The 27072-nt window shown below is 36.8% G+C and overlaps 3 protein-coding genes across 9 annotated transcripts in view; 1 reads left to right on the top strand and 2 right to left on the bottom strand.

The window, feature by feature from the left end:
- Positions 1-27072, top strand: part of LOC132153043 (peripheral plasma membrane protein CASK-like) — a 205700-nt gene that overhangs the window by 137589 nt on the left and 41039 nt on the right. For all 7 annotated transcript variants that reach the window (XM_059562184.1, XM_059562181.1, XM_059562178.1 and 4 more), the window contains exons 4-6: positions 479-556; positions 1197-1269; positions 25251-25353. In XM_059562184.1, coding sequence (XP_059418167.1) covers positions 479-556; positions 1197-1269; positions 25251-25353 — 254 coding nt within the window. The remainder of the gene's footprint in view (positions 1-478; positions 557-1196; positions 1270-25250; positions 25354-27072) is intronic.
- LOC132152490 (probable G-protein coupled receptor 82) lies at positions 5399-8770 on the bottom strand. The gene is made up of 3 exons (XM_059561252.1): positions 8496-8770; positions 6379-7772; positions 5399-5531 (listed from the first exon to the last, which is right to left on the bottom strand). Exon 2 carries the CDS (start codon positions 7740-7742, stop codon positions 6654-6656), a length of 1089 nt encoding a protein of 362 aa, XP_059417235.1. The 5' UTR covers positions 7743-7772; positions 8496-8770; the 3' UTR covers positions 5399-5531; positions 6379-6653.
- On the bottom strand, positions 22552-24383 carry LOC132153044 (probable G-protein coupled receptor 34). The gene is made up of 2 exons (XM_059562185.1): positions 24112-24383; positions 22552-23999 (listed from the first exon to the last, which is right to left on the bottom strand). The coding sequence occupies exon 2, from the start codon at positions 23975-23977 to the stop codon at positions 22994-22996; it is 984 nt and encodes a 327-aa protein (XP_059418168.1). The 5' UTR covers positions 23978-23999; positions 24112-24383; the 3' UTR covers positions 22552-22993.

Genomic DNA, 27072 nt, shown 5'->3' with positions numbered 1-27072 from the left:
TTACTTAAACAGGTAGTTTTCCACATTTAGAAAAATATTAGATGAACAACTTCATTAATGTCTGGTTATGTACACTGAGTCAAAAATTGGCAAAATCATCATGGCTTCTCAGTTGTTAGCAAAACATATTAAGACTCCTCATCCTCCGCAACACCATTCTCACTCAGCGAAACAATTTAAGGTCAGTTGTAATAGAGAGAACATATTTTTTCAGTAATTAGAATTTAATCATACAGACATATTTTTTAAGTATGTAATGAGTTATTAGGAAATTTGTTGATACAAACATTCAAAAAAAAAAAATATTTTAATTCTTTGTAACTAAAATTTCATGAGAATCACCCATATAGATTTGGCTCGTATCTTAGATTTGTAATTATTTCTTGTAAAGTTCAATTAGAATTAGATTTTAAAACTGATTGTACCAGTATTTGACTTTATATTGCTGATGAGTTTCCTGTCTTGTTCTGTCTTTCAGCATGGATGGAGCAGATCTCTGCTTTGAGATTGTGAAGAGAGCAGACGCTGGTTTTGTTTACAGTGAGGCAGTAGCCAGGTAAACCCCTTTGAGGACAATTTAATCCATTTCCTGTTCATGTGCTCTTCTTAAAGTTGTAGACTGAGATTTTTCTCTTTAATGCAATAGTTTACCCCAAAATTAGAAAATTATTCACCATTAGGGATACAACGATTATAGAATTTGTTTGTACTATTATATTCTGAAGAATAATCACTATTTCACTGTTATCACTATTATTATGCATAACACTACAAATGTATAAAATCACATGAACACATGTTATTTATTGCTGCCTTTTGAAACAGAAATAACACTGCAATCAAATGGTACAGCACAAAATAATAATAAAGACAAAAAAAGTCCATCTCTTCCATAAAAAAAAAGGTGAAAAAAAGAAAAACCTCTGCTCTCTAAACATCCATGTCAGTATTTCCCTTTTTAAAATAAGTGGAAATTGATCTCAAAATTGTGACCCTGGACCACAGAACCAGTCAAAAGGGCCAAAAGTTATATGTATACATAATCTGAAAGCTGAATAAATAAGCTTTCCTTTTATGTATGGTTTGTTTCGATAGGACAATATTTGAATATTGTCAAAACAAAATGAGCATTTGAAAATTTGAAGTTAATATGGGTTTCTCTCTTTCTCATTTTCCATGCTCTCCTTCTGTTTTAGTCACTACATGAGACAGATCCTAGAGGCTTTGCGGTACTGCCATGACAACAACATCATTCACCGGGACGTAAAGGTACTGTAGCCTCAGTGGTGTCTTAGTGCTTCAGATGAATGTAAGGTTTACCAAACTCTAGTATCACATAGCCAGACCTTTAGACTGATAGCATTAGGTTTGTGAACCTTGGCTGCTTTGAATGGCCAAGGACCAACTAAGAGCCAACATGACTGACAGGTAAAGTAACTAATCATGTTTCGTTTTGTGCCACATCATCTTTAGAGCCGTGGAAATGTCCCAACAATAACAGACCAGTGTGTAAATTTATTGGACATAAGAGAACGCAGCAAACACATTTCCCAGAAATCCTGTATAATTAAAAAAAAACAGATGAAAAAAACTTTTTTTTCTTTTTTACACATTTACATGTCTTAGCAGTTTTCACACTTTTGCAACTTCCTCCTTCTATGGTATGGTGCCAGCCTACCATCACACTTCAAGAGTAAACTGGGCTAATTTCTCATAAATATCCTTCAGCCTTCAGTAGAAGGGAAACTAATATAAAGTGCTGACAATCAATTGATTAAGAGCTGAACTAACCTATAACTCAACCTATAACTGTAGAACTATAGAAAACATGTCTCCCAAAAATCGCAGATGCTTACAGGAAAAAATCTTCATATATTCTGCTATGCTAATGAAATTTATTATCAAGCCAGGACATTTGGTTTACCTGTATTGAAGAAATGTACATATGTTTTTTTTTTTTTTTTTAAAGAAAACTTTATTTACAGTATCTGAATCTGTTAGACATGTAACAAGCTTTTGAATACAAACCTCAAACATGTACAGTAACACCACTTCAAAAATAAATGTGACAATTAAAAAAGTTAAACATGAAAATAAAATTTCGCTACATTTATTTTTACCGCTCAAAATATGTTTCACTACCAATAATATTTGGCATTGATCAGACATAACAATCGCTGGTTTAATTAATAAATACATTCTGTGTACCACTGAACTGTCATCGATAAATGCAAACACAAACTTTGGTGAAAATTTTGACAGTGTGTAATGAGCAGTATAAGCATTTTAAATTTTACTTGTGTTACTTTACTTATGTATGTATCTGGCTTTATACTTATATATGTGATTTGCAAGAGAAAATTAGGTATTTGCAACTTCAGGGTGTGATGCCTCTGAGATGCAAATCTACCATCACCAGCCTCAGAGCAATCAGATCTTATAATAAGATCTGATATAAGATGATCCTGATGACAAAAGTCTGTGAATCATAATTTACCTAAAATTCTGGATTTGTCTCAAACCATAAATGATCGAAATCTACAAAAGTCAGAGTCTTCACTCGTATTTTTATTTTTAATAAATTAATGCTGAAAGGGTGCATTATATTGGTCAAAAGTAACAAAGTTGAATAATGTTACAAAAGATTTTTATATATAATAAATTGCGTTCTTTAAAGGAATCAAGAAAGAAAGTTTTACCATTTATAATTTGTAATTATTATAATTTGCTTTGTATGTTTAGTATATGCACCATGCACCATTTGATACTACACAAAGCAAATGGTTTCCTTTTAACTTTTAAGTTTTCTGTCTGGATACACTGATACTAAGCTTTGCCTTTTATATCACTGACTATATTCTGACAAAATAGCTTTATGGAGCTAGCTACAGTTGCAATCAAAATTACTCAACCCCTCAGAGACTGCAGTACTTTAAAAATACAAGCTTTTCTGAAGATCCAGGTTTAAAAAAAATTGCATCTATAACAGTTCTTTGGCATATTAAAAGTGATATTGTCAATATATAATGTAATAGTTTTGAGTTATAAGATTTTTTAATAATACTGCTATGTCACAATTATTCATATATTATTATTATTCATTATTATAACACCTATTCAACCTTGCTGTTTTTAAATCACTTATTTGAATGGTGGGGAATAAAACAGCCTCAAAACACAAGCCTTTAGAAACTCTATTAAAAACAGAATTAGCTTGAGCTGTTACACATACAGTATGGCCCATGCATGTGCTGAAGTTGAGTAGCAAAAATGTCAACAGAGATCTCACAAAAGCTAAAGAGAATACATATTGTATTACTTTACAAAGTCTAAGGCTATAATGAAGATTTCCAAGACATTGAAAGATCCTAGAGACACAGCTCTCATCCTTATTCCTAAACTTAAGTGTTCCTAAGTGTGTTGTACCAGAAAACCTTTGAGGGTGCTGAAGAAAAAGCACAATATCATAAAATGTTTAATCAGAGCACCTGAGAAAAACCTGCAATGTACAGCCAAAGACTTGCAAGATGACCCGATGAAAGGAGGAAAACCATTTCAATGCAGTGTGTAAGAAGAAAACTAGACAAGTATGACCTTCATGTTGAGACATCTTGCAGAATACCACTAACGAATTAAACCTTAATAATCATCGGGAAGAAGGAGGTGGGAACCGGCGGACAATCAAATGAAAGACTTTAATAACAAAATTAACACAAAACAGTGCATCAGCCCCTCGCGGACAACTGATGTGCACAAATAAAAACCAAAACACAAAATAAAGTCCAGGCCTGGTCCTCTCTCGTCCTTCACTTTCATCGCTCCAGTTTTATATCCTTCCATCTCCTCTGTGGGACTCGAGACCGGTGGTGGGTCGCAGGTGTTGCTCATTTCCCAATCACTCCACCGGCCTCGCTCGTTCCCACATCCCTCGGCCCCGCCCCACTCGTCACAACCACTCTTGATCAAGAAGAACAAAAGGCCAACTTGAACTTGATAAAATTAATTTGTGTAAACCTGTGGAGCTCTGCAAGAATGTTTTATGGAGTTATGTGACCAAACAGGAACTTTTTGGACCCATGGATCAGCAGTATGTTTGCTGCAAAAAAGGCAAAGCTCATAAGCAGAAGAACACCATCTCCATCATCAAAATTGGATGTGGATCAGTCCTGTTATGGAGTTGCTTTACTGTAGCAGGAAGTGGAAGTCATGACTGTATGAAGGACATCATGGATTCTTTGAAGTATCAGGCCATTTTGACAAGAATTGTGATGCCTTTGGTGCAAAGACTTAAGCTGATGATCAGTGGACTTTCCTGCAGGACAGTCATCCCAAAGTACAGTACACATCCAAATCTACTTCTGCTTGGTTCAGGGATCAGTCATAGAATGTACTTGAGTGACCTGTTCAGTCTCCAGGCTTAATTCTCATTGCAAATATCTGGTTGAATTTGAAGAAAGCAGTGGCAATGTGAAAACCAAAGATTATCAGTGATCTGGAAAACTTTGCAAAGGCAAAATAGATAACTATAATCTTGCTATTTTATAGGAATATGGATGCAGACGTTGAAGCTCCTGATAGACTCTAATATTTACTGTCTGTACTGTAATGGCCTTTAATGCTGCTGTCATTAGAAACATAGATGGATACCTACTCCATCATGCATCTTTACCTGTGACATATAAGTGTGCTGCAGAAAAGTAAAAGCACCATTTGCAAGCACTCTTGTTTATACAGCTAGTACAGAAATTGTAAGCCCATTACATTTACCACAGTAACCAGCATGCAAATAGAAACAGGAAAGTGAGTAAATATAATGTAACAAAAAAGGAAACAAGCTGTCCTGCATGTACAACGACCTGTAACAATAACATATGTTTGAAAAGCAACCTGACATGTCAGTACAATCATTAAAAGTAAAAATGTGGCATGCTGTAAATATGTGAAAAAACACGTCAAAGGTACACTGTAGTTCAAAAAAAATATTTTTTCATTCTGTTATAATTTACCCCCATGTCATTCCAAATGTGTATGACTTTCTAAAGTTGTGATGAAACATAAATAGCAAAAAAAATTATTTCTATATCATACATCCAAATGAACAATCTTATCAAAGAAGGAAAAATCTATTACAGGTACTTAGTTCAAATAGTTGGTTTGTGATTGGATGGAAACTCATCTGACTGCAAGTTTCTTGTCAGTTGTAAGAAAGAGACAGGTTTTAGGTGGAATAAATGATTGGAGAATTTGTGAATTTCCATTTCATGCTGACTTTATTGACAAAAAAACACTGAGACAACAGAAGAGGGAAAGCCATTAATGTTTAGATTGACAAAAATTATGACAGAAATTTCAGGTCTTGGTGTCGTAAACTTAAATTTCAAAATGATTTCTGACAATTTATGGCATTTCCAGAAATGCCAGCACGTTTCAAGACGGGAGATCAGTTGTATGAAACATTGCCATAAGATCTAAAAGCAAAAGTATCATCACATTACCAGCATCCATTGGCAAAAAAAATCACAATTTCTGTACTATGGTGATTTTTAAACATACAGTATGGGATTTTTGGCCACCAGGGGTCAGTGATCAAAATAATAACAAAAGCCGTACTTTGATGACGTCGGGAAAGAGCGTGGGCTCATGGGAGTTGTTGTTCATTGGAACACGCGCTCTGTCGCTCCCCACATTCCTCACTCATTCTAACTTAGTATTTTGACAATCACGTCTTTTCGAACGGAGAGATATATGAATTATCAGACCCCTATCAAATCAATATTCCATCTAGCTAGTTATAATATATGTAAAAAAAAAAAAAAACTCGGTCACCTTTCGTTAATAATTATAATTACGTTTATACTATGATATCGAACAAGATAGTGAACTGCATTTGAAGCTACTTTATCCAGCTAGATATAGAACAAATGTGGTTTTACATTATACTATACATGAGAGCTAGTCCGTCTGCGTTTTACACAAGACATCATCGTTTCACAAAATATACGGATAGATATAACGTTAGTTAGCTGAATGGATGCATACCTGTTTATTAGAATGCAAGCGAGTTCGGCATCTCTCTGTAGTTTCAGTTTGTCACGAAGCTCTCTCTATCTTGGAAATGCAACTCCAATATTTACCCGTGTCTTGTTTCTTCTCTTGTCCCAAAACCTTCTCGGGTCATTTATTACCCGTACATTTGCGCTTCACAGAACGTGCAGGCAAAGCATAACCATGATCCATAACTAAGTTATTGATTGAGGTATAAAACTAATATAAACTATATAGATATCAAATATAATAGTCTCGATCAAGGAATAATGTAAGTACACAATTAAAAAAAATATATAACATAGATATAGTGATTACATATTATAGTGATACATATTGTGCCTTTAAAACCTGATTGAAATACTTCACAGATATCATTTTTCTCAATTAATGACTCCAGTTAAGTAAGAACTAAATATTTTGAACAGAAAAGGAAAGTCTGAGATTGTCTTTAAAGCTACATAAAGTACTCCAGTGATTCAAACCAGTGTGGGAACGGAAGCACAAGTCTGATTTGTGTCGGTTTCTCCCTGAACCAGAGCTAAATATTTAGGGATCTCACAGTGAGACTCCTTTATGTCCGTGTATAGTATCTACTCAAGTAATGTCTAAAGACACCCACTTGTTACCAGAGATAACTGTCCCACATTAGACTTTGATGACTGACTGTCTTTTGCACTAACGTGTAATCTCAGCAGGCTAAGCGCATGGTTACGAAACATCTTGTCCAGCAGGAAGTACATGATGGGGTCTGTGCTACACCGTAGAGTTGCTAAACAGAGCAGGATGTTCTTCAACTCCACATACATGGATAGTGGATGACAAGCGTCTTTTGGTGGTGATGCAGACCAAGACTGCTCATTGATGATATGAATGAAGATGGCTTTATAAATGTGGTGCGGCAGGAGACAGACCACCAGCACCACCATAATGACAATAATATTCCGAAACACTCTTGCATATACTCGCTGGTTGTCTGAAATGACTGTGCTTCTTCTGGACCTCCAGATGTGCCTGATCACGGCCATGTAAGGGCATAAGACCAACAGGAAGAAGACAAAGAACAGTGAAACGGCCACTAATGCGAAGACATGAGATCCTTCCCCACCAACCTCCACTGCTACGCTGTAACACATTTCATTGCTGTGCTTCACACTGATCGAGTACAGCACCACAAAGGAAATGACCGCTATGGTTACGATGGCCCAGGTGACCAGGCACAGAGCATAGGCCAGTTTCACTTGTCGTTTTCGACAGAGGAAGGCACCTGGTATAATTTTTAGCCACCGGCTTGGACGGTCAGCATGGGAGTGTTGAATCAACGAGGCGAAGCGACTGAGCGCCACCCAGCTCAATATCATCACGCCAATGCAGATATTGATGTGGATCACTGGAGTTAGACCATTTATTGCCATTCGGCACATGGTGTTGTGCTGGTGCCATTTGGTCCCAAGTGAGTAGTATATGGCCTGGAATGGCATGGTGAGGCAGAGTAGCAAGTTTGAGATTCCTAGATTTATCAGGTAGATGTGAGTAGACGTTTTGACAGCAATTTTGCGTATGAACACCCAGAGAGAAATAGCATTCCCTGGCAGGCCAGTGATAGACATAATGGTGTAGATAATGGGCAGAACTACGTTTGTAGTGGATGTTTGGCACAGGTAAGGTTCAGCAAGGTTCAGTGAATCGTTTGCCATTGAGAGCTCAGAAAAAGAGATTCCCAGTAGCTAAGGGTAGAAAAAATGTAAATAGTTATATTACTGTTAAAAATGAGTTAAGGATACAACAATTTAACTTAAAATTAAGGGTTTACTGTTAGTACATACTGTAAGTGAAAATTACATACTAATAAAAAAACTGTGCTTCCTGTTTCCTGTATTTACAGAAGTAACTAAGAATATTTACAGAAATGTAAACGATATTCAAAGCCAATTGCAGAAGCTGATAAACCACTTTCACAATAAGTCAAGGTTTTTTTTAGCACGCAGACATGCACTATTATCAGGAAAACGAGATTATTAAGCTATTTGAAAAATATTAAGATAGATTTCTATATATAATGTTGGCAGATAATCTGTAGTCGTTAATCCAGCAGTTTTCTCAGCAGTAAAGTGTGCTTGAGTTTTTACAGCATTTCACAGCAGCAACAACAGCAAAAGTTTTGCCGTTTTATTTACTTGTTTTTTTTTTTTTTTGTCTTTTTCTTATCTTTATCCTGGATAAATTTGATCCATAAATTTAATACGTGGACTTTTCATTAAAAAAATACTGTTGAATATTTACTATAGTTTCCAAGATAAATAGACTTTTAGATTTTTATAATAAAGAAATCAGTAGTTGAAACTAATATTTTACAGTGTTTTGGTTTTAATTCTAAATGACTTTAATTTCTAAATAACAATATAAGAGTAAGAATATAATGCATAATAAATGCAATATAATACACTTACCTCTCCAAATGCAGTAACTGATATGTTTAACAGGCATCTGTTAAGTAGCTGCTGTATGTTTTGGACCCCCTCCCTTGACTGGCTGTCTAAAGGAAGTGACAGTCTGAGTGTGAGTGTCTTTTGCGAGGCTCCTGATTGTAGAACTACTGTGAAACTGTAAAATATGCTTGTGTTATTTAATCATTGCTTCATAAATTAGCTCATAAACAAATGTTTTATAGAATTGTTAAAATAATTGGTACATGGAGGAAAACCTAGGGAATTTTTTGGAAAAGACATTTGAGTATCATCTAGACTTTTTGTAAAACTTCAAGTCACATCTGCTCTTGAATACCTATGAAGGATTTTTAATGGTCTCCTCATGACCTCTTATGAAGGACCTTTTAATGAAAGGACTATACAAAACAAATGTTAAAATCACATTGATTTATTTTATGAATGCAATTTTTTTAAGAAACATAATTTATTGTAGTTTTCGCACACAACAATACCTGAATGTGGATTACAGAGCTGGTTTCCCCTATTTGTGTATATATATATAATAATTTTTTTCAACCATGCATTACAACCCTGGGTGGTTACGAGTTAACATCCCAGTGACATTGAAAACAAAACAACAACAACAAAAGAAAAAATGTGTGTACGCATAATCTGAGTAACAGTACATCTACTGTAATGCACCAATAAATTCATCAGATTTACCTGTTAGATTAGTAAATGATACTCAAAAAGACATGCTCTTTCTTTTCCTTAATAAAACAAATCCCTTCCAAATGCAAAACCTTGCCCAAATCCATGATCCACGTATCAAAACTTGCCACTGGCTCAGCAGGGCTCCAGACTAACATTTGAGAGCACTGGTACCAAGAGCATTATTTGGTAGCACTGGGGAGCAGGTGTCTGGAGGTATTAAAAATAAAGATTATTTATCATAAAATGAAAGTCATTTTGCATTCATAACTGCACTTTCTAATAATATTACACATGTTTATTTCTTGTTACATTATGGGGCTGTTGAATGCTTGAATCTGATTGGCTGACGAACGTTTTAAGGTCTGTGATTATTTTCAGGGAAATGCACGGTTAACGTAGTTTCAAGCAGGTCTTGATCGCATTACACGGCCATATCACTTCACCAAATTATTTCAGTTATTTCAAAGGTCTTTACAGCCTACAACAGCAAAATGACTAAAACCCACAATGATACTGGCCAAGCAAATAAATATTATAAACAACAATACTTTTATTCTATTATTATCCATTCACACGCCTATTCTCTCTCTCTCTCTCTCTAATAACTTTATTATTAACTGCATTAGTCTGCCATCAACGGCTCATGTCTCTGTTACTACTGTAGGTCTAAAATGACGTTTTGGAATGCAGGCGTTGGATGAGATGCATAAGGAATCAACCCTACACACAAGGGTTTTAAGGACAAAAAACGGAGGAATGCCTTGAAATATATCAGTTAAACGATGTCCTTAGGTTTGTAACCATAGTATAAGTGCAATAATTAACTCCGGCCCATACATCTCGGGTGTGCATTATTACTCCTTATGTAAATCACATGGTGTGTAGGGGTATTTTATTATATAAATTATTATTGTTTTGCATTAATAATTTCACTTTCTAATAATATTAAAAGTTTTTTCTTTGGTAATACACATTTGACAGTAGAGCACTGAGCTTGAGTAGGGAAGCACGCAACATTTACTTTTTTAAAAACCAGTAACTTTTGCAAAGTATAATTTTATATGGAAAAAAATGTATTCTATTCTAGTTAAATGTATCATTATTCGTCTATAACATTATACGGAACTGACTAACAACTTCAGTAATTATAAGAGGAGTACTCTTGCTTTATGTGTGATTCTGATTCTAAGTTTGTTTTTCAAGGCACTTTGTGACTTTTCTTACTTCATAGAGAAAAGTGTGCAAAGTTTTGAAGAAATTAGTGATTTTATAATATCAAATTATAAAGCAAAAAGTAGAAAGGAACGACCAATAAATGTTCCTCTGCTGCCATCTGCTGGTTATTGTGGTAATTTGATGTATTTTTGTTTTTATTATTATTTTACACAAGTGTTTGTTTACCACAATAACTAAAAATTCCATTTAAAATTATTTTATTTTTAGAGCTTTAAAGTACTGGCTAGTTGTGTGAAATACTTGAAAGTCAATGTAAATTATTTACATTTCCTCCTTAAAAAGGTTGTACAAACTCTGAAATGAGTTATGTAGTTAATAACATCCGACTGTTTCTGCCACAGCACCATGTGGGTTACTACTTCTGTTTTTCTGAATTACCTCAGTGCTGTTTGATCTTTTTATAACAGAGAATTCTGTGCAGAATTTGAATGTATCTGAGCTCTGTTGTAAAATCAGACATCTTGCAAGTAACATGCTGAGGGGTTCCTCTTGTACTACTTTGTTCAGACCCACTGGCACCACAACAAACAATGCATTGCCTTTTTAACTCTTTTAAATACCCCAGAAAGACGACCAAAATATAAGTTCCATAAAGTTTGTGACGTGAGGAACTGATGGCTAAGCCTCACCTCTGCCTGTGGACATTTTAAGTGTCGGTGATATCTCTGGAGAAAATTTAGACAACCTACTTTGAGAAAAATGGTTTCTGTGAATAACATTAAATTGTAATGAATGCAATTTGACTATGCAAAGTATATATTGTGTGCCTGCAATATTTAATACATAAATTAATAAATACAAAAGCAGATAGCACAATATCAACACAAAGCCTTACTGAAATAATAGTTTAGTTGGCATTAATACAGAAAAAGTTGCTTCAACGTATTCAGTTAGGACTGTTGTTGTATACTATGTACTGTATATTGAAAAAAGTACTAAAAAGTAACTTAATATGCTGAGGTACCATGCTATCATGTACATTGGCCATAATGTTTGCTTCTGCTTAAGAGAAATGATTGCAAAACACAGTTCCCCGAGGTAAGCGTGTTTCACAGATCACCGCATGCATCACACAGGAAAAGCAAACTTTTTTTCTCTTTCATTCTTCAGTTTGTTTGCAGCTTCGTTCAGTTGATTTTTTTTTGCCTCTTCAATGTGTTCTGTCACATTTATAGTATGTATCTGAGGTGTGTCCAGGCTCTTGGAGTAGTCAGGTTTGGGTTTGGCCCTGTTGTTGCGATTGGCCCGACAGCAGCGCAAACGGAACACCAGCTGGAGGACAGGATGCAGGCAACAGCTGAGAGCTGCAATGAAGATGGTGCACATTTTAATCCTGAACTCTGCCTGACAGTTTTCATGCTCTGATATTAATAAGTTGATCCTTTGCACGTGGTAGGGTAGGAAGCAGAGTACAAACATTATGACCGAGGCCAGGATCTTCCTACGAACCTTTAGACCTCCTCCGGGCCCATATCCAGCACCGACTAGACTTCTTCCCCTTACCTTCTGCAGATGGAAGACCAGCAGGCTATAGCTGACCAACATCAAGCACAAAATGAAGAAGAATGCTGACGTACCTAAGCAGTGGATAGTATTAAACTTATTTTTATAGAAAATGTAACTATTGACAACTTGGTCAAAGCAGGTCCCATTCATTTGTAGCCTCAGTTTAACCCCCATACTAGCCCCCACAACTATGATGACAATTAACCAGGTTAAAAAGCAGAGGATCCAACAAGACTGTGTATGTTTAAAAACCTTAAATAAGGCGTAGCCTGGTTTTACCACTGTGGTATAGCGATTAATGCTGGTCCACAAAAGAAAGCCCATGTTGCAATAAAGGTTTATGTAGAAGCAAGAGAAAATGATCAGTTCTGCTGCTTTGCATGCTGGAGTTCCAGACTGCCAGTTGGTGTTTTCTTTGTAGTAGGCTATTCTGATGAAAAAACTGAAGCACATCAGCAGGTCTGATATGATTATGTTCAAAGTGAAGATGATAGTGGGTGTCCTCTCTGATCTCCAAAGATCCACCAAGACTATTCCATTGGTTGGAAGGCCCAGGACAGCCAAAGCGAGATAGAGCCAAGGCAAGATGGTTTTATGGCTTTCATCAGGTTTTATCATGCATGTGCTACAGAAATAAAAAAAGAAGGAAATGAAATTGAGAAACCCACAGCTTCACATCTCTGTATAGAAATAAGCCATTTTTTTGTGTATCCGGATGTGACGAGTGGGGTGGGGCGAGGCTGAGAGCCGTGGGAACGGAGCGAGGCCGGTGGAGTGATTTGGAAATGAGCGACACCTGCTCCACTCACTGGTCTCCAGTCCCATTGAGGAGATTGGAAGGATACAAAAGAGGAGCTACGACAGTGAAGGATGAGAGAGGACCAGGCCTGGGTTTTATTTTGTGTTTGGTTTTGTTTGTGCGAGGCAGTTGTCCGCAAGGGGCTGTCGCGCTGTTTTGTGTTTATTTTATTTCAATTCAAAGGACACTTTAAAAATCCTTCGTCCTTCACTGTCATCGCTCCTCTTTTGTATCCTTCCATCTCCTCCGTGGGACTGGAGACCGGTGAGTGGAGCAGGTGTCGCTCATTTCTCAATCACTTCACCAGCCTCGCTCCGTTCCCACGGCTCTCAGCCTCGCCCCACTCTTCACACCTGACTGAAGTTTACCTTTTAATCAGCAGGGCAGTATGCATTTATACACTCACACACACACACAACTGGTCAAAAATGTGGAATCATTACGATTTTTTTTATTGTTTTTTAAGTTTCTTACACTTACCAAACATGCATTTATTTGAATAAAATAAATATATTGTGATTATATTAAATTATATTATTAAAAATAACTAATTATTTATAATGTCATAAATATATGGTATATTTTAAATGTTTTTTATTGGTATCTTTTTACTAAATTGCCTATTAATGAAGACCAGTATCACTGATATCAATACTGCTGCTGATGTCTATTAAATGCATTTTTCCTCATTTTTTTTGCCATTAATTATAGCCATTCAATTTTACAGTATAATTTAAAGCTATTATTTGTAACATTTAATAGTCTTTGAAAAATATAACAACTTTTAAAGTGAACTTAAAACATACATAAACTAAATTGTACTGTATATACATAAACTTTAAATTGAATATAGATTAATCTTTATTCAAGGTATAAAAGTCAATCAGTCAGCAGCGCAGTGATGGATTTCTGTTTTTCTTTTTTTTCTTTGATTTACATAGACTTGCAGCAGGTTTCACAATACAATTCATCGAAGAACAAAAGAGAACTCAGTATGCATACTGTCTGAATCAACTTTCTGTGTGCGGGTGGCAGATGCCCATGTTCACAGAAATCTGCTTCACAGGCTGCACAGCAGTACCAAATTAACTTCTCTTTTGTCTCTTATCATGCTTGATAGCACGTTTATGTAGTCTACTGTAACTGTAGCCAAAGGATGGCAGGAAAAAAATGGATGCAACATTAATTGCTTAAATACTTACTTACTTACTTAATACTCTTAAGTAGCACATGATCCTTCATAAATCATTCTAATATGCTGATTTGTTGCTGAAGAAACATTTCTTTGTTTACTATGTCATCTTCACAATGTTTAAACCAACTTTTGCTGCTTAACATTATTATGGAAAACATCATACATAATTCAAAAGTTTTGGGTAAGAAGAAAAAATAAAACTTTAATGAAGCAAGATGCAGTAAATTGAAGAAAATGACAGTTAAGGCATGTATAATGATAAAAGCACATTTCTTTTTCAAAAAGATGTTATTTTGAACTTTCTATTCATTAAACAATCCTAAAAACATTGCTATAACCTTAGTCCAATTTTATGGTGTTTTATGAACAACAGCCTTTATAATTATGATCATGGACACAAAACATGGCAAGACTGCATCAGCAAAGAATAGTGGGTGAATGTTAGGCACCATCAAGCACTAAGAAGGATTGTATTTAAACAACATGCTAATGCAGCGAAATGACACTAAACCCCAATATTCACCTTGAAGACCACATTGACTAGCACACAGATGTACACTAAGCCACCACCCATTAAAGAGCTGCAACTGACAAAATCAATCCCACACATCACTTCTAAAACGTGACCTGGATAATATCAACCCACTGTTCTGGAGAGAAGAGTGAGAAACTGATTCCCTTCTCCAATATTGCTGAAACAACTAGCCGATTTAGAAATAGCTGTCACTTGCTTTATAAACAGTAACTTAAATAACACTCGTACTCTTTTGCCACTGTTGAGAGACTGACAAACCCCCCAAGTCAGATTGCTTCCTTCTTTTCTGAGAAAATCATTAATATCAGGAAGGCGATTTGCACATCCTCAAGTAATGCAGAGGTCAGACAGATTCGGCCACAATATCAAAAAGATACTATGTCTATTTTTGAAGCAATTGATAGCAAAATTCTGGAAGACATAGTACTGCACCTAAAATCGTCAACCTGCTATCTTGACACACTTCCCACATCTTTTTTCAAAAGTGTGCTTTTAAGTTTTTAGAAGCAGATCTTTTAGAAGTGGTCAATGCCTCACTTCTTTCTGGGACATTTCCAAACTCCCTGAAAACTGTAGTTGTTAAGGCTCTCCTGAAAAAGAGCAATCTTGGTAAAACTATTTTGAGCAATTTTAGACCAATATCTACAGTCGTGGCCAAAAGTTTTAAGAATTACATAAATATTGGAAATTGGAAAAGTTGCTGCTTAAGTTTTTATAATAGCAATTTGCATATACTCCAGAATGTTATGAAGAGTGATCAGATGAATTGCATAGTCCTTCTTTGCCATGAAAATTATCTTAATCCCAAAAAAACCTTTCCACTGCATTTCATAGCTGCCATTAAGGTACCTGCTGAGATCATTTCAGTAATCGTCTTGTTAACTCAGGTGAGAATGTTGACGAGCACAAGGCTGGAGATAATTATGTCAGGCTTATTGGGTTAGAATGGCAGACTTGACATGTTAAAAGGAGGGTGATGCTTGAAATCATTGTTCTTCCATTGTTAACCATGGTGACCTGCAAAGAAACGCGTGCAGCCATCATTGCGTTGCATAAAAATGGCTTCACAGGCAAGGATATTGTGGCTACTAAGATTGCACCTAAATCAACAATTTATAGGATCATCAAGAACTTCAAGGAAAGAGGTTCAATTCTTGTAAAGAAGGCTTCAGGGCGTCCAAGAAAGTCCAGCAAGCGCCAGGATCGTCTCCTAAAGAGGATTCAGCTGCGGGATCGGAGTGCCACCAGTGCAGAGCTTACTCAGGAATGGCAGCAGGCAGGGGTGAGCGCATCTGCATGCACAGTGAGGCGAAGACTTTTGGAAGATGGCCTGGTGTCAAGAAGGGCAGCAAAGAAGCCACTTCTCTCCAAAAAAAACATCAGGGACAGATTGATCTTCTGCAGAAAGTATAGTGAATGGACTGCTGAGGACTGGGGCAAAGTCATATTCTCCGATGAAGCCCCTTTCCGATTGTTTGGGGCATCTGGAAAAAGGCTTGTCCGGAGAAGAAAAGGTGAGCGCTACCATCAGTCCTGTGTCATGCCAACAGTAAAGCATCCTGACACCATTCATGTGTGGGGTTGCTTCTCATCCAAGGGAGTGGGCTCACTCACAATTGTGCCCAAAACACAGCCATGAATAAAGAATGGTACCAAAACACCCTCCAACAGCAACTTCTTCCAACAATCCAACAACAGTTTGGTGAAGAACAATGCATTTTCCAGCACGATGGAGCACCGTGCCATAAGGCAAAAGTGATAACTAAGTGGCTTGGGGCCAGAATGTTGAAATTTTGGGTCCATGGCCTGGAAACTCCCCAGATCTTAATCCCATTGAGAACTTGTGGTCAATCTTCAAGAGGCGGGTGGACAAACAAAAACCCACTAATTCTGACAAACTCCAAGAAGTGATTATGAAAGAATGGGTTGCTATCAGTCAGGATTTGGCCCAGAAGTTGATTGAGAGCATGCCCAGTCGAATTGCAGAGGTCCTGAAAAAGAAGGGCCAACACTGCAAATACTGACTCTTTGCATAAATGTCATGTAATTGTCGATAAAAGCCTTTGAAATGTATGAAGTGCTTGTAATTATATTTCAGTACATCACAGAAACAACTGAAACAAAGATCTAAAAGTAGTTTAGCAGCAAACTTTTTGAAAACTAATATTTATGTAATTCTCAAAACATTTGGCCACTACTGTAATCTTCCTTTCATAGGCAAAATTATAGAAAAGGTAGTTTTTATTCAGCTGAACAAATACTTAAAGGATCACTTCACCCATTTGCATTTAGCTTTGTATTGTTAGAAACCCAGTCATATATTATAATGATCATGGATTTTTCCTTTATTTTTCCCTGAGATGGGAGAAATAAGGATTTAAGTGTTTTACTTCCTGCTTATTATGACGTAAAAATCGTCATTTTGCGTCATAATAAGCAGGAAGTCAAAATTCATTGAAAAGTGTAGAGACTACACACACTAGCTTATTATTATTCCAGGGGGTGGGACCCACTCACCCTACAGGCCTATTACAGATCAGTGGGTGGGACTAAACTTACAGAAACGAAAATGAAAATCCGCCATCTTGTTTGGAAGCTATGTAGCTAAGCTAACAAGCGCTTATGGAGTCAGATTTACGAGAATGGCTGGAGGAACAACTCATGATATGGAAGAAGAGGATTTTCAAAGTCTGTTGCTCAAAACAGATGTTCGTGGCTATCTATACGAGCCACAATATAGCGCAGAGCAGCTGAGGCTGATGGAGGAACAGGAGGTGGCGGCTGCAGCCGAGGCCGGAGACCTGCCTGTCGCGTCCGAGGAGCCCGGGCGTGCTCGAGCTGGTGCGGACTGGTGGTGCCTGTGCTCTCGTTGTGCTCCTACGGACACAGAGCTAGAGTCCGTCTGCTGCCAAGAATTTGAAAGATGCCAATTTCTCCTCGAAGAAATGTCTGAGGCAGACAAGGACACGGATGTTTGTGTTGTGAACCATCCTAGTTTCGCCCCGCATATGGACAGAGGCGTCCTGGAGACATATTTCAGAATTGATTTCACGAAATGATTCCCGGTTAATAAGTTACGTAACGTCAACTGTAAAATGTTTGTGCAGTACCTTTTTTAATGCACAAAAAGCTTACTGTGGCATTGTTTACTACTGTGGCACGTAAATACCATACATCGCTAACTGTGTCCTCAATGTCTTGGGAGTGGGAGTGGCTTGTGGAGCTGTGCAAATGTGTTGCATTGTGGGAGTTGTGGTTTTCCATACAAATGAGCCCTAAAGTTACTTTCTGTACTAACTCGGTCAAAAAGGCACCAAATTCGAAAATTTAAATAGATTTAGACTACATATATGACCCACTTTCAATGAAGAGCAATGTTCCCACGGGTGAAATGCTCCTTTAAAATCAAATGGATACCTGGACAATTTTCTATCTGGTTTTCGACCGCATCACAGCACAGAGACAGCACTCATTAAGATAATAAATGATATTCGCTTAAATTTTGACTCTGGCAAAATATCGGTGCTGGTATTGCTAGATCTCAGTGCTGCGTTTGATACTGTTGATCATAACATACTACTAGAGAGACTGGAAAACTTGGTCAGGCTTTCTGGGATGGTACTCAAATGGTTCAGGTCATACTTAGAAGGGAGAGGCTATTATGTGAGTATAGGAGAGCATAAGTCTAAGTGAACGTCCATGACATGTGGAGTCCCACAAGGCTCAACTCTTGCACTGCTCTTGTTTAGCCTGTATATGCTTCCACTAAGTCAAATAATGAGAAAGAACCAAATTGCCTATCACAGCTATGTTGATGATACCCAGATTTTTACCTAGCCTTATCTCCAAATGACTACAGCCCCATTGACTCCCTCTGCCAATGCATTGATGAAATTAATAGTTGGATGTGCCAGAACTTTCTTCAGTTAAACAAGGAAAAAACTGAAGTCATTGCATTTTCTTTTAAAAATGAAGTTTTCAAGGTGAATGCATACCTTGACTCAAGTAAGGAATCTTGGTGCGATTCTGGAGACAGACCTTAGTTTCAGTAGTCATGTCAAAGCATTAACTAAATCAGCATACTATCATTTAAAAAACATTGCAAGAATTAGATGTTTTGTTTGCAGCCAAGACTTGGAGAAACTTGTTCATGCCTTTATCACCAGCAGGGTTGACTATTGTAATGGGCTCCTCACCGGCCTTCCCTAAAAGACCATTAGACAGCTGCAGCTCATCCAGTACGCTGTTGCCAGAATTCTGACTAGAACCAGAAAATCTGAGCATATCACACCAGTCCTCAGGTCCTTACACTGGCTTCCAGTTACATTTAGGATTGATTTTAAAGTACTTTTACTCGTATATAATATAAGTAAGTAAATGACCTAGGACCTAAATATATTGCAGATATGCTCACTTAATATAAACCTAACAGAGCACTCAGATCACTAGGATCGAGTCAGTTAGAAATACCAAGGGTTAACACAAAACAAGGGGAGTCCGCCTTTAATTACTATGCTGCCCGCAGTTGGAATCAGCTTCCAGAAAAGATAACTTAAGACTAGGGCTGGGCGATATATCGAATATTAGCGATAATATCGGAATAATTTTGACGACGATGTACAATTTGAATATATCGGGAATATCGAATATTTCAAATTCAAGCATACTTTCCCAAAAGAACGCGTCGAATGTCCAAAAAAGGAACCTGTAACTGCTGACTGATCTACGCCCCTCTACTACGAGAGCTGTAATGATAGCGGTTGCCAGATAACAAGAGTTTAAATCTCCGAATCAGAGCTCCACTGTTACAAGGATACATTTTCTGCCCAGTGTTTGCTTATTTTAAGCAATCTGGCAACCATGCGCACGTGCTCACTCCTCATTGCGGAAGAGCCGCCAACGATAATCTGAAAACACTAACAAGCTGGAATTGAGCGATCTAATGAAAGCGTCGTTCAGCCGGTCTGTGTTCTGTCGTGAGATCTCAACTGTATTGTTTGCATTTGTGATCGCAAAATAAATGCACTTACTCGACCGCTGATGTTTGAATAGAGAAACATAGGCTATGGCCATTTGGAATTACTATTGGGGAATTTCACTGATATGTTTACCAGTTTCCATAATATAGACAGAGAGAATGCAAAAGTCTTTGGTATTCATTTATAGGCCTACATGTATTCATTAATAAAAAGCAGTAAGTGATCTCTTGGTCTAGATTTTTTAACTGCTTAAATTAGCTGTTTAATCTAAATGTTTTTTTTTTTTTTTTAATGGGCAAAAGAAAATCATGTTTTATTTTTTATTATTTAAATGCAAACATATCGAGATATATATGGAATATCGTAAAAAATTTGACAATATTGAGATTTTTTTTTGTATATCGCCCAGCCCTACTTAAGACTTAAAACTGATCTGTATAACTGTGCATTTATTGAATGAGCACTGTGCGATGTCCGAACTGATTGCACTGTATTTTCACTGTTTTTTTTTTATGTAAAATCATTTTCTGTTTCGAACTGTTTTTAAATTCATTTTAAATAAGTCAATTTTTTAATCATTTTAAAAGTTTAAAAATTGCTTGTTTTATTTTTGTTAATATTTTTCTTCATAATTATTTTACTTTGTTTTATGTAAAGCACTTTGAATTACCATTGTGTACGAAATGTGCTATATAAATAAACTTGCTTTGCCTTGCCTTTAGTACTCATTTATCAATGAAAGAAAATTCAGGCATTTTTGTTTTTGCAAGTGTTCTGACAACTTAATTGTTGAACAAGTACTGTAGGTGTAAAAAAAAGGCCATTTGCATTATCTTTGTGCATAAATGATTGAAAAACAAAATTGTAACCCCTCCAGTGAGAAAGTATAAGATGCAAATCAGTGTACCTTTGATGACTGTCTGTATCGTTGACTCCTGAGGAATAGATTGAGAAGTTCCCTTGCACAGACATGACGCTGATTCCTCTCCTCGTTGTCTTCTGATGCTCATGTTCATTATTTAATTTGTAGAATCTTGTGTGTGTGTAAGCTGTTTGTGGGTGGGGTGTCTGTATGTTCACTTGTGACCACATCCTGAAAACATTTCATTTTTAGTTGCAGTTCCCACAAAACTCAAGCGTTTCTTTTCTTTCATTCAATAGTATAATTTTTTATAAATGTTTTATAATTATTTAATCAGTTAATAATTCATGAAAAAAAATATAACTAGAATAAGACTGACATAAAAAGTATTAATCTTTTTGTGTATGCATTTAAATATTTTTCTGTTGACAGTGAATAAGCATTTTTGAATGATCACTAGTGATTTTTTTCATCACATATTAATCCATCTTATGTAAAGCATTTCTTTCCCTCTTACTGTGCCCTACTCATGTGAATGGGAAGGTGTTTTACCACTAGAGGGCACCCAAAGTGATGTGCTGCTTTTTCTGCCTGTTAACGCCCTTTGATTTTCTCAAGGTATTGTAAGGTGTAAAATATCGTATCAGTAGAATCAGTTGAGTTGCTGTTAAATCAGTGTCAGTTGGATTGCTGTTTTTGTAATGAATTTATTAGGTTTCTCCTATTTTTACACAGTATGCACAGAGGATGCAGTCCATTACAAATGATCCTAGCTGTTATTGCAGTACATAGAATATGTGTTTGTTCATAGACGCATGAAAAACTCTTGAAATAGTAATACAACGTAACTATTGAGTGACATGCTTATTTTATTTGCAATACTAGGATGGCGCAGTGGATAAGACACATGCCTTTGGTGTGAGAGACTCGGGTTTGAATCCACTGTGAGAATGTGTCCCTGAGCAAGACACTTAACCCCTAGTTGCTCCAGAGGAGTGCAACCTCTGACATATATAGTAATTGTAAGTCGCTTTGGATAAAAGCGTCTGCTAAATGAATAAATGTAAATGTACTATGTATAGAAGCAATGCAAACACAGCTACCACATTAAATGAAATGTTGTAATGTTAACTAACACTTTACAATAAGGCCCAATTCGTTAACATTAGCTGATCCCTTAGATGTACTAACAGTAAATAATTCTTTTAATGCATATAATAATACTGGTTAATGTTAGTTATTTTTTAAAATATTCTAATACATTTTTAACATTTGAAGCTGTATAAATTAAAATGAGTTAATGTGTAATAAACAAACATGAATTAACAATGAACAATAAGGGCCCTATCTTGCACCCAGCGCAATTGACATTGTACACCGACGCATGTGTCATTCCTATTTTGCACACGCGCAAAGCGCGCTTTTCCCTCCTCAGAAGCACGTCGCTAAACTAGTGAATGAACTTGCGCTCCCTGGGCGGTTCAGCGCAAAAAAGGAGGTGTGTTCCGGCACAAACAATCCCTGGTGCTATTTTGCTGTTCCATTAAACAATTGCGCCACTGACCAGAAAAAACCTAGTCTAAAGTCAGTGGCGCGTTGCGCGTTGTTCATTATGCTATTTTAAGGGCGCATGCTTGACCATAATGTATAGCGTGCACAACGCGCATACACTTTGCTCATGTAATCTACACAGATGCAACAGTTATTTTTGCAAATCATAAATTGGTACAATAAAAAAAGATTAACACATGAGATGACGGAAATCATTGTGGTGTGCCACGAAGATGTGAAAAAATAGGCATAAATCTAGCTTACAAATTATTCAGGCTAATTGTAGTAATCAAGGATCAGACCTGTTTGCCCAATAGTGGCAAGACATATATGTATATAAGGACATCTGACAAATTGGTTTGTCCGTCAAGAACCAGGAAAAAAAATCGACTCCATAATGGAACTTGCGCACCTGCTTTTAAAGGGAATGTTGGATGACGCTCTGATTGGTTTATTTCACGTTACGCCCAAACCACACCTATGAATAATGAAGCTACTTCAGACCAACCCATTTTAGATTTGCGCCGGGTGCAAGAGCCATTTATCCCGCCGGGAAAATAGCAACAGCGCCGAGACCCGCCCACAAAGTTACTTGCGTTTAGCGCTTTGACACTTGCGTTTCAGATCGTTAAAATAGGGCCCTAATACTTATAAATATATGTATTTTTTTTATTTTTCATGTTTTTAAATTAACATTTCAATACATGCTTTGAAAAAAATGTGTTCTTTGTTAGTTCATGATGCAGTAAGGGCATGTTAATATTTTTTATATGAAAATTCTGTAAAATGTATGAACGTAACTTTTATTGAAAGTTTTAAAAAAGTGTTTCTAAAGATTACCGAAAGTAAATGCACAGATATACTCAGCACAGTTCACAACACAATAGTGCATTTCCTTTAACGTTCCATTGACTTTGCTGTGAACATGTAAATATTGTCACATTCTATACTTGCATAATAATAATAAAAATAATAAAAATAAACTTTCCTCTGCCTTTGGACATGGTTTATATTTTTTAAGAACAGTCATAGCCCCACTTTATCTGTCTCTGGTGTTTTTAGAAGTATGACTTCCTGAGTGTTTGTCATAGACACAACTGTACTGATATTTAGCAGCTCTTGTGGAGTGTCACTAGAACTGTTCAGTCCTCTTGCATTTTACTATTACAGATTATCTTCAGAGTCACTTTGCGAATAGAACTACAGAACAAAAAGTACATGACTGGATCCAGACAGCTGTTAAAGACAGACAGTAGCAGAACTACTTCATTGGTTTTATCCAACACCCTTATCCACTCACAAGAGGTGTTAGCTATCTGTGACATGATGTAGAACATCCTTACAGAGTGGTAGGGCACAAAACATATTGTGAAGAGAAGGAGCAGAAAGAAGGACTTCCATGCTGTTTTGTTGTACTTGGCCGCATTTGGGAAATCTGGTTTCTCTTTGGAGGCTCTTAGGAGGTTCATTCCGATCCTTCCGTAGGAGATTACCAATGCTCCATAGACCATCCAAAATATACCCACAATGGCAAAGTTTAAATAGGCTTTCCATTTGGATTCATAAAGTTTTTTGTATTGAAAGCACTGTTGGGATTCACCTTGCTCTGTATTCTGCACAGTGAAGCAAATGCCACAAACAAAAACCACAGCCCAGATGACACCGCAGAGAAGCAGGCTCCATCGTCTATCCAGGAACGACCGCCTACAGGACAACTTCTTGAACTTCAGATAACGATCTATACTAATTAATCCTAGTAAGACTATACTCATGTACATGTTCATGTAAAAGATAATCCCCACCATCGTGCACAATATTGGCGGCAGCACCCAACGTTCATTGTTTGAATGGTACACCACTCGGAAAGGCAGGCAGATCACAAGGAGTAAGTCAGCCAGAGCCAGGTTAATGAGGAAAATACGAACAGAGTTTTTCTTTTGATGAACTCGTAGAAACACCCAGATAGCCAGCAGGTTCCCAAACAACCCAAACAGGAAGAAGAGTGCATAGAAAATAGCCAGCAGGACCTGCAAGCTGATGTTGTCCGTCTGGCAGTTTTGTTGGGGAATTTTCGATGTGGTGTTCAGCGACGCAATGGGGACTATTTGAGTATTGTTTTTTGTCATTGTATGTGTATATATATCAGACCTTAGGAAAAAATGCTGATGTCATTATAATGCTTACCAAAGACATTAAGTTTTAATACCTTGAAATGCAATGGAATGTCTGATGCACACTTAGGTATTGAAGAGTAACTTACCTTGTGAATTCTGTCCATCAGAGAACTTCTCTGTTGTGTTTCTTTTTGAATATCTCTGTCTAATCTCAATTTAGCTCTGTCTTTGCAAACTTCCTTTTTGAAGAAGCTCTTCCTTTTTTAGGTTATCTAAACTCAGGCTTACCTCAAGGCACAGCTGTGCACCAGTTAGCATTAAAACAAAGTGTGCAGGCACTTTTAAAGGGTTAGTCTCAGAACCGGATTTCAACACCACCTTACATCACGTGATTACCGAAACTGATAGATGAGAGCAGTTGAACAATTAAATATTGTTTCTAGATTTTATGTTTAAGTTAAAATCAAATTGATAAAGAGGAGTATTTCTTCATTGTTTATTGAAATGGGAACACACACACCTACACACACACACCAGGGCTCTAGAGTGCGACCAATTTGATCACACATGCAACATAATATCTCAATGGAGCGACAAAAAAAAAAAAAATACAGCCATTCGAGGGAGTAAAAAAGTCTTTGCTACTCTGAAAGTCTCCTTTTGGTTCAACAACAGGCATTAGAGCCCTGCATTTCAGCCCGAGTCCGACGGTTGTTACTGCAATGGAGGATATGAACCATGAGATGTTCAGTTTAAAGCCCTTAAAACATTTAAATTAAATTTTATGCATTTATGTTCAGAAGTTTATTTTCAGCTCAGTGAAGCACTTTAAGCACCAACCCTTTTTCATTAAGTTACCTTTCTAGTAGAATTGTGATTCAAATAAAAAACTTTATGTTGACCAGATTGTTAGTTAATCATTTAGGCTACAAGTCAGTATTGCCTATATGGACAGTGATTAAAAAAAAAAAAAAGTGAACTTGTAAAATGCCATGTGGTCGGAAATTTGGGTACACCTAACTTTTGTGATGGCGCACCTAAGAAAAAAAGTTAGGCGCACCAGTGCGACCAGTGCAAAAAGTTAGTGTAGAGTCCTGCACACACACACACACACACACATACACACATATATATATATATATATATATATATATATATATAGACATATAGACATATAGATATATATATATATATATATATATATGTGTGTTTCACTTCCCTAATGTAAATTCCAGTGTGGTCTGTACAGCAGAGTAACTTGTCTTTTTTTTTTTTTTTTTTGCAGCCTCATTGTGTGTTGCTGGCATCAAAGGAGAACTCTGCTCCGGTGAAACTTGGTGGCTTTGGTGTGGCTATACAGCTGGGAGAGTCCGGATTAGTGGCTGGAGGTACTTGGAAAATCCTGTTATAGGTTAAACTTGTATCATACAATACATGGAAATTTCCTGTGTATCTGCACTGCATGCTAAGGGCTTCAATTAGAGCCCTGCATGGGCCTCAAATTCAGGCCCGAGCCCAGACCTGGACCTAGACGCTCAGGCCCGAGCCCAGCCCATTTCCGACAGCTTATTAGAATTACTGGCCCGAGCCCAAACCAAGCCCGCCTTTTTTCCCCACTTCTCCCAAAACAGCTTATACTACTGTTTCAGCTATATTTAAAATAGTTCAGTTTTGTATGTAATGGCAAAGTGATTATATTTCGTTTCTTTTTTTATTAAGTTAATTTCGAAAAATCTCTTGTAAAATCATCATGACTTGCCTAAAATTAAGTCTATAGATATACTAAAACAGTTCAAGCATTTAACAATGTTTAAACGTTAAACCTAGATAAATGTGTGCTATATACAATAGTTGAGAGTGGAAGCTGGGCTCTTTGCAGGACATGGAGACGCCAGCAATCACTAGCATGTTTTCCTCGGATACGCCGTCATTTTTGCTCATAAGGTAAGATTAATTCAGCATTCGTGACTGACTGTAAAGGGTCTAATTTTATTTTTGTTCACTCAGAATATCAACAAAACATTGTGCTTTCATAAAATAAATAAAACAAACATGATACGCTTTGTTCCGTCTGGTCTTGAATAGGAGTGCTTCACAAAAATGAACCAAAACTCAGCGGTTTCTATAGGAAGCTTTAAATTAGTACTAAGCTAAATTCAATTCAATTCAAGTTTATTTGTATAGTGCTTTTTACGATACAAATCATTGCAAAGCAACTTTACAGAAAATTTACTTTCTTCGATATTTAGTAGTAACTTAATAGTGGTGACTGTCAGTTTATATGCATACGACAGGAATTTTCAGAAAAATTAATACATGACGTAGTCAACCAGATGATGAACACTATTAATAGCAATTATTATATGATGCAATCACACTTGTAGCAATATTTGTTAGTTCTGTATGTTGTTTCAGGGTTAGCATCATCTGAGGTCTTCTGAGGGGTTGGCATCATCTCTTCTCAGGTGTTCCGGATCCAGACTGATGCTTGTGTAAATCCTAGTTACAGTACCACGGGATGTAAATCAAATAGAGACATAATTAGTGTAGCTGCTGTTCCAACAAAGTAAAATTAATTAGTTTAACCCAAGCTAAAGAATAATAATGCGCGTTTGATCAGATACAACTGCAGTAACAATTTAAGAGATGCATTATTCGAATGCTTGGCGAAAGAGATTTTTAATCTAGATTTAAACAGAAAGAGTGTTTCTGAACCCTGAACATTATCAGGAAGGCTATTCCAGAGTTTGGGAGCCAAATGCGAAAAAGCTTTACCTCCTTTAGTGGACTTTGCTATCCTAGGAACTACCAAAAGTCCAAAGTTTTGTGACCTTAGGGAGCGTGATGGGTTGTACCGTGGTATAAATCTACTTAGATACGCAGGAGCTAAACCATTTAGGGCTTATAGGTAAGTAATAATAATTTGTAACTGATACGGAACTTAATAGGGAGCCAGTGCAGAGACTGTAAAATTGGGGTAATATGATCATATTTTCTTGACCTGGTAAGGACTCTATAAGGTAAGCCGCTGCATTTTGACTACCTGTAGCTTGTTTATTGAAGATGCAGGACAACGACCTAGAAGTGCATTACAGTAGTCCAGTCTA

Source organism: Carassius carassius, chromosome 11, assembly GCF_963082965.1.
Source record: "Carassius carassius chromosome 11, fCarCar2.1, whole genome shotgun sequence".
NCBI lineage: Eukaryota > Metazoa > Chordata > Actinopteri > Cypriniformes > Cyprinidae > Carassius > Carassius carassius.
Note: the sequence above shows the minus strand (reverse complement) of the source record. Positions and strands in the feature narration are given on the sequence as shown.